This window comes from Columba livia, chromosome 5 (assembly GCF_036013475.1).
Source record: "Columba livia isolate bColLiv1 breed racing homer chromosome 5, bColLiv1.pat.W.v2, whole genome shotgun sequence".
Classification (NCBI taxonomy): Eukaryota; Metazoa; Chordata; class Aves; order Columbiformes; family Columbidae; genus Columba; species Columba livia.
In genome coordinates, this window is record NC_088606.1 from 64,181,209 (window position 1) to 64,193,633 (window position 12,425).

General features: G+C 43.7%; 1 protein-coding gene across 1 annotated transcript in view; it reads right to left on the bottom strand.

The window, feature by feature from the left end:
- SLC17A6 (solute carrier family 17 member 6) overlaps positions 1-9,677 on the bottom strand; it is a 31,826-nt gene extending 22,149 nt beyond the window's left edge. Inside the window, 3 exon segments of the mRNA NM_001282833.1 lie at positions 5,260-5,378; positions 6,462-6,714; positions 9,584-9,677. Coding sequence (NP_001269762.1) covers positions 5,260-5,378; positions 6,462-6,714; positions 9,584-9,669 — 458 coding nt within the window. The 5' untranslated portion in view covers positions 9,670-9,677.
- Positions 9,678-12,425: the final 2,748 nt, after the last annotated feature.

Consider the following 12,425-nt stretch of genomic DNA (forward strand, 5'->3'; position numbering starts at 1 on the left):
GATCCCACTCAGCACAGCTGCTTTCCAGGGTTGTTCCCCACTCCCTGGTGTTACTTTGCACTTGAGTGTCGCATAAATTGAACAGAACCCAGTTTACCAAATGGTATTTAATATATCACCTGCTTGCCCCGTCCTTTTTGTACCCACAAGTTTATCAGCATTTATAGATACTCCCAAAACGGCTGATAGAATGTGAAGATTTTGTTTAAGGACTTATCAGCCTTTTCATTTATTTGAAAGGCTCAGAAAGACTAGAAGGTAAATAAATCATCAGTCTCCCAGTGTGATAAACATCACTAGGCCAGTTACAGTTGTGCAAAACATAAAAATAAAGGGTTTCATCACAGCTCGTGATGACCCACAAAAATACCCCAAGTAACCAGGGGTCCCTACACAGCAGGCAGGCAGGAATATGCATGTTCTGGGCTGGACACAACACATCTGAGCTCTGAAGCGTTTGTTAAATCACTCAGTTAGACAGTCTAAATCTTCCTGGAGGAGCCCAGAGTCAAGCAAAACTGCACCTGTTTCCAGTTTGCTGTTTTTAAAGCATCAAAACACCAAAATCTGTTTATAGGATAGTTGTTAATATACTACAAAGAGTGTAATTATTAAATAACATTTCTGAATTTTGCATCAGAACATTGCATTCCTTGCTTTGGTTTAGAACATTTAAACACCTTGCCCATTGCATTCCATTTAAACCCATTTTTAATTCAGAGTTGGAGAACCACCAAACCACAAATCTCTTTTTCTTTCTTTTAATAAGATTTCAGTCTCTGCGAATGATGACTGTATTTTAATGTTTATCAAGATGAGATGAACTCTGATTAACCCCAGCCAAAATTCTTTTCATGGACTGAGTAGAAATTAAGACTCGGTGGGGTTGGAGCACTGTCAGCTCTTCATACCCTTTCTGTTCACATCTCATCGTAATCATATAATGACAACCCCTATGGTGGGAGTCTCTGTAATGTTGACATTGAAACCTGCAGTTTAAAAGCATTCAAATGAGATTTATGTCCTTTTAAATAACATTAACTGCCATTATGAGTAACAGCTCAGCTGACTAAATAGTGTGGATACATGGCATTAGGGCATCACTCTTGAATTTTCTTTTCTTTTGTTTTTCAAGGAAAAATACTTCTAAATAATGCAAAAAGAGCTCAGTTCCTTCCTCCTGAAAACCCTGCTCACACTAGTTGAAATCCACTATGATTTAGTGAAAAACATAGCATTGAATCCCCAACAACCTCAAAAAAAAGAAGTCTCACTATTCACTTTCTGGGGAGAAAGCTTTGTTATTACTAGTCAGAAAGAGTTGTAACCAATAAACATTTGTATTATATTAGATTTCTGTCAAATCTGCTCACCTGTTCTTGCCCCTACAGTCTCAAAAGCTCTGAATAATAGCTGCTTTTCTCTCAATAAAGATAGTTAAGGAAACATCTCTGCAGAGACCATGAATTCTGCTCTCAGGGTGTTGCAGCCTGGGGAGAAGGGCACTTTTTTAGGGTAAGGCTGTAAATATACTCAAATAGGAGAAGTAACCCAGGTTAGCTACCAACCAGGATGTCCGTGTGACAAGATTCCTTCTCTAAACTACTAGAGGAGCCTGTTAAACACTCTCTGCTATCACCGTGTTGTGCTTAGTCGATGGCAAGGTTAATTGTTCATTGCTCATTGAGAACTTAACCCTGAGAAATGCTATATCAGTGATAAAGCATACCCATGGGACTCTGCATTGCACTTCCTTTGGGCCTCCAGTCTCCAGTGGCCGGTTGCACAGTGCTTTCATACCAGCATCTTCCAGAGGCAGATCCTCCTCTGGGAGAAGGGGTCTCCAGCTCTGCAGCAAAAGGGAATCCTCTTCTATTTTCACACACTGCTCAAGGGATGCAAGTTTAAAGCTCCACTGATTGCAAATGACGTGGCATCTGTGGCCCAGTCACAGAATCACAAAATGGTTCGGGTTGGAAAGGACCTTTGGAAATAATCTAGTCCAACCTGCTAAGGCAGGTTCACCTAAAGCAGATGGCACAGGAATGTGTCCAGGTGGGTTTGAATGTCTCCAGAGAAGGAAACTCCACAACTCTCTCTGGGCAGCCTGTTCCAGTGCTCTCTGTCTTATGAAAAATTGTCTTCCAATGTACCAAAGGTTCCCAGTTCCTACAGAAGTCAACAGGGCTTGATAGTATTCAGGATCACTGACCTTTGTTATGTACTAGCCCAACCTCTATTGGCCACCTGAGAGGAAAGCGCTCGGGAGATGTGTTGTTTCTGAATGTTCTCCAGAATTTTCAAACACAGTTTTGTTTGACCTCATTGGTACTACAGCAGCATAAACGCACCTCTTTTAAATAAAGTCTTTTTCTTAGTATTGGGCTGAAAATACTCTATAACAGAAACTTCTCAGTGATGCAATATGAGATAATTTGACACCTAAGCTATCATGGGTAATTCCCCGAGAAACTCCATCTCCTACTTGTAAATCTGTAAATCACTAAATCTGATCTGTCAGAAGGAATGGGCAGCTATGCATAATAAGAGCAGGGGGTCAAGGCAGAACAGAATAACTATGCAGCAGCAGCCTTGAGTTCTACAATTAGCAAAAGATCCCAGTAAAATGTTACCCATTAACAGACTCAGTTGAAGAAAATATATCAGCAAGTTCAGAGCTCAGGGTTTCTAATTGTTGATTGGCAGCAAACATTTTAAAACAGGGTCAGAATCAAAATAAAGGGTTTCAGCCCAGCTTGAAATTATTGCATTGCGTGTAGAAAGGTTTTCTTGATACCACAGGAGGGTCATTTCTTTGATGTGTGATACCTTAGAGAAACTTTCTAATTATGTCAACCCAATCCAAATAATTGGTTCCTAGACTGAATCTTAATGTCAAGCAAACTCAGGGCCGTACACTCAGCAACTCCCTGTCAATAACAAATTAAGCTCACAAAGCACACCTTAACCCTTCTCCCTGCTTCCTTCCTGAACACTCTTAGCAAATGGGAGTCAGCTTTTCATTCACATAACTTTTCCATGTAATCATGATCTCCTTCCCTTCCAGGGAATGAATCTTTGGAAAACCTCCCTTTTTCTTCAGCTCAGGACTGAGTTTCTTAAAGATCATCTTCAATCTGGTGATGATATTCTAGAGTCCCTTACTTTTTATATAGAGCACATTTGAACTTCATTTCTCTGTATAAATTCAGACTTGCTCTAAATGCGGAGGAAACCATTGGCACCACAAAGACATTCAGTGAGCTTACTTGGCTGTCATCCACCACAGTGTGAAGGGACCAGTTGTGGCTGGAGCACAAGACGTAAATCAGCAGAGACTTTTATAGTAACTCGTATTCTACTGGTGCTGTAGACCTCTAGGCCTGTGTACTCACTTGTCTGACTTTTTCTCATGCAGTTTCTTGGAAAGGGTATGGACAGCAAAGCTTGCACCTTATTTTGGGTGTCACTTAATCCTACAGTTGTCCTGTTATTTCAAGTTGAAAGCGTAGGTGTCAAAATCTCTCTGAGGCATTCAGGAACCAACTTGTATTTTCACCTCCTCAGTACCCTGTTATTCCAACTACTACACTAACCACTCAGCACCCTATTCTCTGCCATTTTTATCTATCTATCTGTGTATAAATCACAGCCACTATCCATAATTTAACTATTTGCAATTACTGGCATGTATGTCATAGCTAGTTCCTTAATTAAATCTGTGATTTCCATAGTCTTTTGCCTTATGTTGGAGTTGTCTCAGAGGCTTTCACAATAGTAACAACTAACCGCTAATCTGTGAAAATTGCTGAGTTAAAGTACACCCAGGTTAATAACAGGAACTGGTCTTCGTTTGCTATTGTAAATGAAAATGTTTGTGAAGGAGAGGAAAATTTGATTCAGATACACCAGGTTGTGTGTTTCTACTACCGAGTTTTCCTGGGAATGTCCCTGCCATTGTCTTGCAAATCTTTGTAGTCGCACCACTTTAAATCTGGATGGATTTAAATGACTTTACTGATGTTTCTGGTGTGAATGAAGAGAGATTTTTGGTTCTCTGAGTCAGGTTCTGCAGTCTTTACTCAAGCAAAACTCCAGTTAATCCTGGGGAGTAACAGACTGTGCAAGGATGCAAAACTGCTCGAGGGAGAAGGAGAAAGAAAAGGCAAGGAATCCTTTAATTGACTGTTAATTGTTATTCGAAATAGCCTTCTACATTTCTAAACCATTAACAGAAATCTGGCACTTGTAAACAGTCAATGGATACCTCAGTTTAATAAATGTTGTATTTTATTTGCTTTAAAATGAGGTATATTAGCGTTATCTCAGTAACGGAGTATCTATCCATTAGTAAATACTCATAATTTTAAATACAGGTCTCTGGCTTAAAGGTATCTGCCTTGGAGAGAGCATTTTTGCCTAATTCCCCTCTCTCCTCCCCCTGTTTCTCAAATAAACACAAATAAGCTTGCTCGCCTGGCAAAGCCTCTCTGCCTCTCCAGGCCTACCTTTGATGTTGCACACTCCTGAGAAGAGTTAAAGGTATATATTGCTGATTTTAGTATCCATTTGCACTTCGTTTGTTATTGTTTTGAAGAGTGGCACTAGGACCTTGGCTGCTTCTGCAAACGATGAGCCTGTGGCATTAAGCATGGACGTGAAAACCTCATGTGTCTTGAATACTCAGTGGATCTAATTAACAGGTAGAATCGCACCCTGGGTGCTTGAAAAATTGCCAGACACCATAGAAACGACTCCTTAAGTCCCTGCACCATCTGCACTTTCTTTTCATTGTGGAGGTCTCATTGAAACGTGGTTTTCGACCATTCTAAATTCATTTGTGCCTTAATGGAAAATTCCTGCTGATGGTTTTCCTTTTCATTAAAACAAAAATCATAAAATTCTTTCATTCAGTCACGGGGAAAAAAAAAATCTCTCAAGCTTTGATGAAATAATGAATCTTTGAATTTGCCTCTGAATGCATGTTGTTTGAATATCATCGCCACAACCTCCCTAAATGACTTATTAAAGGAAAAAGAAACCAAAACGAGATAATCCCCGGCAAAAGCAGAAGGTAGTTCGAAGGTGGGTGATCAATGCATCACCACAGCCGCGTTTCCAGTTTCTATGCAAGTGTTTTTCCCTTTTTTTTTTTTTAAGACGATAGCCCTTGGAGCAGGGCCGGGTTGCTGCAGGGCTCCCCCCGCCGCTCCCCCCTCGGCCTGGGACCGGGCCCTGGGGCCGTTTAGGTGTCGTTACCTGTTCGCTGCCAGCCGGGACGAGATGTACCCGCCGGGGATTTGGGTGATTATGTACCCCCAGAAAAACGAGCCGTGGATCATGCCGACTGTTTCGGGATCCCAATTAAACTTCGCTTTCTTCCAATGCAAGGCACCGGGAGAGAAGGAGAGAAAGAGAAGAGGAAGGCTGTAATCGTGCCGGATTTGAGCTTTCACCCGCAGTAACTTCACACCGGGCGGGCGAAGGGGGGGAATTCCAGCGCCGGCGGAGCACAGGGACAAGGGACAAAACTGCTCCCTCCGCTTCAGACCATGGCAGCAAACACCCCAGCTGCCCGCCAGATAAATAAACGGAAAAATGCATCAAATAACAGCGATAAAACCAGCACCGTGGGATGCGAGAGGGGCAGGGGCGCTGATGAATGACCAGAGCCCCGGGTACCCCGAACCGCCGACCGCGGGGCCGGGCAGCGCAGAGCCGGGGCAAAGCGGGGAAACGCGGGGACCTGAGGCTGCGACACCTTGGGGCCGTGTCTGCCGGGCTTGCACAGACACCCCTGAGCGGCTGGGGGTCGGAGGCGTCCCCTGCCCTCCCTGCTTGCACGGCCGTGGCTGTAAGCACCTACCTCTTGCTTGTGCAAGGAGTAAACTATCGAGGTTTGTCTGCGGACTTGTATATTTAACACTCATCTGTATTAAGCATTCACCTCTTTCCCGCAAGGATTTAAAACACCCGCTTTAAAACGGGTCTTCTCATTTAGCGCCTTTTATCAACGCAAATTCTTTCACCCTGGTGTTTACAGACATTCCTGCGCAACCTCCCAGTCTCCGTTACAGCGCGGCGAATCCGCCGGCAGTCGCTTGTTCGACGCCTTCTTCCCCTATCCCCTACATTTATTTTACAAAGTATCTGCATTTTTCAAGGTTGTGGGCAAAAAATCAAACAAACAAAAAGTGAAAATGTGCCCCCAAATTAATACGGCGAAATAAGGCTGGGAAATGAAAATAAAAAAAAAATAGGAATAATCGGTAGGAATGGTTTCTCCTTCAAGCACGGGGTTTCCGTCCTCCAAAGGGCGGCGGCACCGGGACCGAGGAGCATCGCGGGCTGAATCGGGGGGAAATGCCCCAAAACCTCCGAGCCCGTCTCGCCTGCGCTAAGGTGCTTGACCTGGGAGTTGCACTGGGAGGACACGGGGTTTACGAGGGAAAAGTTCCCACCTCTTTAATAATCTTTCCTCCTCTGTGGATGGTGCTGTTATTGACCATATCCACGATGGCCACTCCCAAGTTACATCGGATCCCGAAGGAAATGCAGAATCCCAGTCCACTCATGATGGCAATGATGTACCTCCGGGGCAGCCCGAAGCAGGTACAGTCGCACAGCGGCGCTTTCTTTTCGGGCATTTCCACGGGCTTTCCATCTTCTGTCAGCTCGATGGTGTCCCCGGGCTTCTGCCTCTTCTCTAGGACCCTGCCCGGCACAAGAAGGGAAAAATCAAGCCCTGAACACACCTCGAGGAGCTGAAGGTTTAAATTTACCGCTCCCCCCGCCCCTTTGGCTCGGTTTGGATTGATTTGAGGATATACTCCTTGTTTTCAGTTCACCTTCAGCTGTTCTTTAGCAGTGACCTGTGGGAGTCAGGATTAGTCATCCCCAGCTGCCCCCGCCGCAGGAGCCCAGGGAGGAGCTCTAGCTGAGAATTGCTCATCTATCATTAAAGACTTCTGCTCAAATATGTAGGACGCATTAAGAAGACATCAGCTGTAACCACTGCAGAGGCGCCATGTTGGGTAGCCCAAGAGGCAAAGTATGGAAACGGAAACAATCTTTTGGAGAAGGTTTTATTCCCTCCTTGCTCTATTAGAAACACCAAGGGGGATGATCTTGGTGTGTATCTCGCTTCAGTTCTGGGAACAAAAGAAATATCAACAGAAAGCGGGGGAGGGGTGCGATATTGCTACTTATTTTAGATTTGCAAAATGGCTGTCACATGCAGTGGAAGAAAATATGACCGTCTTTAGAGAACTGGGATCTCCGGAGAAGACTTTCCTAAAGATCTCATCTGCTCAGCTACACATCGAGAGAGTGTGATGGCTCAGCAGGTTTAACCTTCCCAGATCAGCTTTAAGCTCGATCTCATTGCCCCCACTCCCTTGTTTTCACATGGGGATCCTATCTCCTAGAAAACAATGTGCAGGAATCTGAAGGGAAATGGTTATTTGCAGCTATTTCGAATCAACAGAAAAATACCGAAAGAAAAAAACAACAAAACCAGCCCACACCAACCCTGCCATCCACGAAAGGTGACTTAGAACATTTCATTTTATTTCTTCTTTGGCGAAAAAGCTTTAAAAAAGCCGTGTCGGTAGTAAGAAAGATCGGTTTTACCGAGCGAGCGTCCCATGCGGAATCTCTTAAGCCTCTTTAAGATTCTCTTTTCTTAATCACTGAGATATTTAAAAGACAAACCGCATCCATCGTGGCTCCGAAGTCTTGAGGAGAGAATACGTGACCATTTCCCGACACTCTGCCATCAACCCTGTTTTAGGAGTGTTTTCTCATGTCAGAAATTCTCCTCGGAGGAGAATCCCTTTGAGGTTAATTCATCCGGCTAATGGGGCACTAACAATTAGCAGAATCAGGCTCAAAAGGTTCTCCGTGTTTTGGAGAAAATACAGGGATTTTCTCCAATAGTTACTCTGTTGAAATTCTTCCGATTTTTCTTTGCTGGAAGAATTCTTTCCATATTTAAAGACCGCAACATTAAAAAATGTTGTGAATAAAATAAACCACCGTGGTTTTATGTTCTAAATTCGTTCGTTCGAATAAAGGATGATGTAGAAGTGTTTTCTCCCTGAATGGGTTTCTTGTCGTCGGGAAGACACTAGGAATCAATGTACAAGGCACGGGAAAACTGTTTTAATTTTAAGAATCGAAAACAAAATAATTCAGTCCCGTGAGTTGAAAAAGATTTGTAAATCGGACATTAGTTAATCAAGAGGGGCGTTCAAACGGAATTTTGCTGTAAAATACGAACACCGTTTCTTCATTATTCCCTGTGGGACTATATAAAAGCAGTAGGCATGATCGGTATAAGTTGTAGACTCTTTTAGGGTGAAAAAGAGCTTTATTTCTTCAATTACATTTCAATAAGTTATTCTGGATTATCAATATTTATTTTTCTGATCATTGAAAATTACTTAAATATGACTCAAACCAGTAGGATATTTACTGCGTTGTTGATGGCTTTGGTTTTGCTTTTGGCTTTTCAAAATTGTACCCTTCCTACTAAAATGGAAGCGTTAATTTTGTCTTTCTCACTTCACTGATATGTTCCCTTCCCTGAAAATGGCAGCAGAAGTTGTGACTCACGCTGTGGAACAGCCCTGTGCCCAACACTGCCGCATAGGTATGGAAAAAGACTCCTACGTGCCCTACCCATGGCAGATAAATCCGCAGTTGCCTTTAATCTGTAATTTGAGGGAAAAAGAAAATCTTCAGGGTAATTTCTAGCAAAAGGGACAATAGAAAAATACGTTGGAATTTCACAGACTGTTCTCACGCATCCTAGAGGTCACTAAAGTCGCCAGATTGGATGGAACACGATGTGTCAACTTTGGGGCATACACTTTTTAGGTATGCGAGAATTTGGGCTTGTTTATCTGTGTGTACAGGTCTGGAAGGCGGTAGAAATGTTCTGTACACACAGAAACACACTGCTGAGCGATGTTTTTGAGTTTAGCAATTGCAGTTGTGTATTACTTATAAGGCAAGTGGATGCTTCTCAAGGCAGACGGATAAATAATTAAACACATCCCTCTATATGTTTCAGCTTCAGGGAAAAAAAATCGTTCGGATATCAATTATTTATACATCTCCATGTTTATCTTCCTCTGACGACGAATTACACAAGGGAGAAGACTAATCGAAACCAGGAAAGATTATTATTATTATTATTTTTTAATGATTGGTAAAGGCAGCGAGAAAGATCCTGTGACTGCATTGCAAAATTAACAGGGAACAAAAATTCAGGGGGCTGCTCTCTCCTCATCGTGATTTCGACAGGATCCTGGTTTTGTGCGAAAAAGATGGGGTAATCTTTTGCTACATATTCACTGACACCATCTACGAATCAGATAGAGAAGTTACGAGGGTGCCATATTGAGAAGCTTCAGCACTAGTTTCCAGGTTCCAGATTATATCAGCAGTATCTCAGCAGCTCCCAGACCCTCCACCACTAGCCTCCCCAAAGCATTCGACCTCCTTCAGCAGCTGGTAGTAAAGGAAAGCTTCCATTTTTTTCTAGGAGGTAGAGTCCTAAGAGAGATCTCAGTCTTACCTGTAGAGTTGACCAAGCGATTTTCCAGCAAAATTCTTCAATCCCTCCTTACCAGGGGTCAAAATCCTTTGTTTTACCGACTCCATTCCTGCAGGGATGCTCGCCAGATTCTGCTCTGCTCTGGATAGGGCACTGCTACGAGCAACGATGGTTCATATTGGTTTAATCTCTTAACTTTGCCCCCCTCATTAAATGGCCATCAGTGCACCTCCGGGTAAAGGGAGAGCGAGAGGAAGCGTGCGCGCTGTGTGTGTGTGTGAGAGAGAGAGGGAGAGGGAGAGACGGCGTGCGGAGCCGGGGGGGGAGAGGGCGAGGGAGCGCGCCTGTGTGCGGCAGCGAGCGGGGAGTCTGCGAGCGCTGCAGGCAGCCGCCGGGGTTCCCGGCAGCGCGGAGTTGCCAAGCACGGTCAGAAAGTCTTCTCGGCCTCGCAGGGTGCAGTGGCGGCGGGTGGAGGCAGTGCCATGCCCGTCTGGGAGGGGACGGAGATCCCTTTGCGGGAGCGTTTCAGAGCAATCTCGGTTTGGCGCTGGCTGTAGAGCTGGAGGGGGAGGGGGGCGATTCGCCGGCTTAGGCAGACTGCCACGAAGTCCCCCGCGCCCCGGTGTCGCAGGCTAAATCCCTCGGAGGGCGAGGAGCCCTGGCGTGTCCCCGCGCCGCTCCCACCCGCCCAGCGCGGCCGCGCAGGTCGCGCCCCAAGGCGGCGGCAGAAGCGAGCGGCACCCTGAGGCGCCTCGCCCCGTTCAGCACCGCGGACAGCGCCGCGGCCCCTTCAGCACCGCGGACAGCGCCGCGCCTCCTCCGCGCCCCGCGGAGCCGCGTCCCCGCCTCCCGCTCCCGTCCGCGCAAGTGGGGCCCCGTGAGGGGGAACCCATGGCCACCTCCCTCTTTGAGTCCAGCTCGGTGCCATGGGGTTTGCCACACGTCGGGGTGAGCGTCGCTCACACCGTTGGTGTGGAGAAAGGACGTGGCCTTGGTGCAGTCGGTGGCGCTTCTGGGGAAACAGGGAATTAACTGCAAATAATGCTGCTCTTGCTATAAATAGATAATATCTATTCTAAAGGTATATTTATCTCTATACTCGTATTTACTCAAACAGATTACATTGTATCATATGAGGCATCCATTAGTGACTGCTTTCTCATAAGCATTTCATATTTTCCATCTCTTTTGTGTCTTCTTCTTTCACGCCTCCAAGTAGGCCAGTGTAACATTTAGACTTCATTTGTGGCATTTACAGCACTGCAATGAGCTGGGCACATTCTGAACAGAATTATTTTTCTTTCTAGAATCTAGTAGTCATTTTCTGACTTAAAATACTTCAAAGTAGATTGAAGATGCAAAATGTAGTATTTATTTAGAAGTCATATCCATTGTATTTCTCTTAGGCTTCGTGTTAATCTTAAAGTTTCTGTAGATTTGTTAATAAAAAAAAAAAAACACACAAAACCAACAAAAAAGTATAACTTGTGCTCTAAACAAATCCTTCTAAAATGAAGGAACTTCCTAGCTGGGGATAGAATGTAAACAGCATACTTTAAAAGTAAGATTCCCTGATGAAAATGTGTGTCGTAGCTGCAGTATCCTAAAAACAACTGCTCTTTGGATTTATATCAATATTTTTTTCTGACGTTGCCCTCTGGTGGAGGGTTAATGAAGTTTTACAGCAGCAAAGCACGTTTATACAAGACCAATTATTTTAATATTGACATTTCCCTAATGACTAATCCATCTAGAATTTCGATATTTCCTTTCAAATTTATAAAAGCACTACAAAGTACTACAGTAGAAAATAAATTAAAACTATATTGAAATGTTGCTAATTAGCATCATAACACAGAGTTGATTTCTAAGTCAAGGTAGGTACTGCATGTGGTTTTCAGCACAGGTTTCAGTGCAGCGTCTTCACTACCCTTGTGCTGCCAAAAGGATTTTTCCCAGTACACACCAAGCTGCACAGTTATATAAGCAACTCTTCCCAGTGTTCCATGGCTCCCGTGTGTCATTGCAGATGCTCAGAGAAAACCCATGTTGATAGATTTTTCTGAGGGACAGCAGGAACAGGAAATTGTTTTGCAGGGATGAAATGGGGCCAGATTCCATAACCTTTCAGAAAAGTACTGAGCACTTTTCTGAGCTGGAATCTGAGGGTGTAAAGTCTGCAGGGCAAGGGTGCTTTGTTTATTTGCACACTATATACAAGGAGCTCTGGCCCTTTTTTATACAAAGCTCAGCAGTGGCATGTTTTTGATACTATGGCTACTAAGTAGCAGCAATAATTATTAGTAAAATAATAGCATTTAATAAGTAAATGATGACTGGTTTGGGAAAGATGAATATTTTATCATATCACACAAAAATGAATTTAAGGCCAAATGAGACATTTCTGGGTGTAGACTCTAACTAGAGGAGAATGAGTTAGTACTTATTTGGATAAAATACGCAAAATAGCAAACAACCTTGTTATAGTAAAATGCTGTAGTGAGTGACTAAGCTGCTGCTGCAGCCATCTGAAGTAGAAATTTTGTGTCTATCACATGTTACATCCTGATATTCCTGAGTCACATTCTGATCAAGCTCAGCTGTTGTGGTTTCACTTGAGGCACTAATAAGAGCAGCAGAATGCTGATGTCATTAGTGTTATAAAATATATAGAGACTTGTCAGCTTTTTAACATTATATATTAGTGATTTAACCTCGGTAGTATAAGCAATTTCTAGAAGAAACAAAACATAGCATTAATATATGTTAATAAAATTGTCATCAATAATCATTTCTATGATGAATACCTGTCACAGACAGACTTGTCTCACAAAAGACCTAATTCAAACTCCAGTGGAATCAC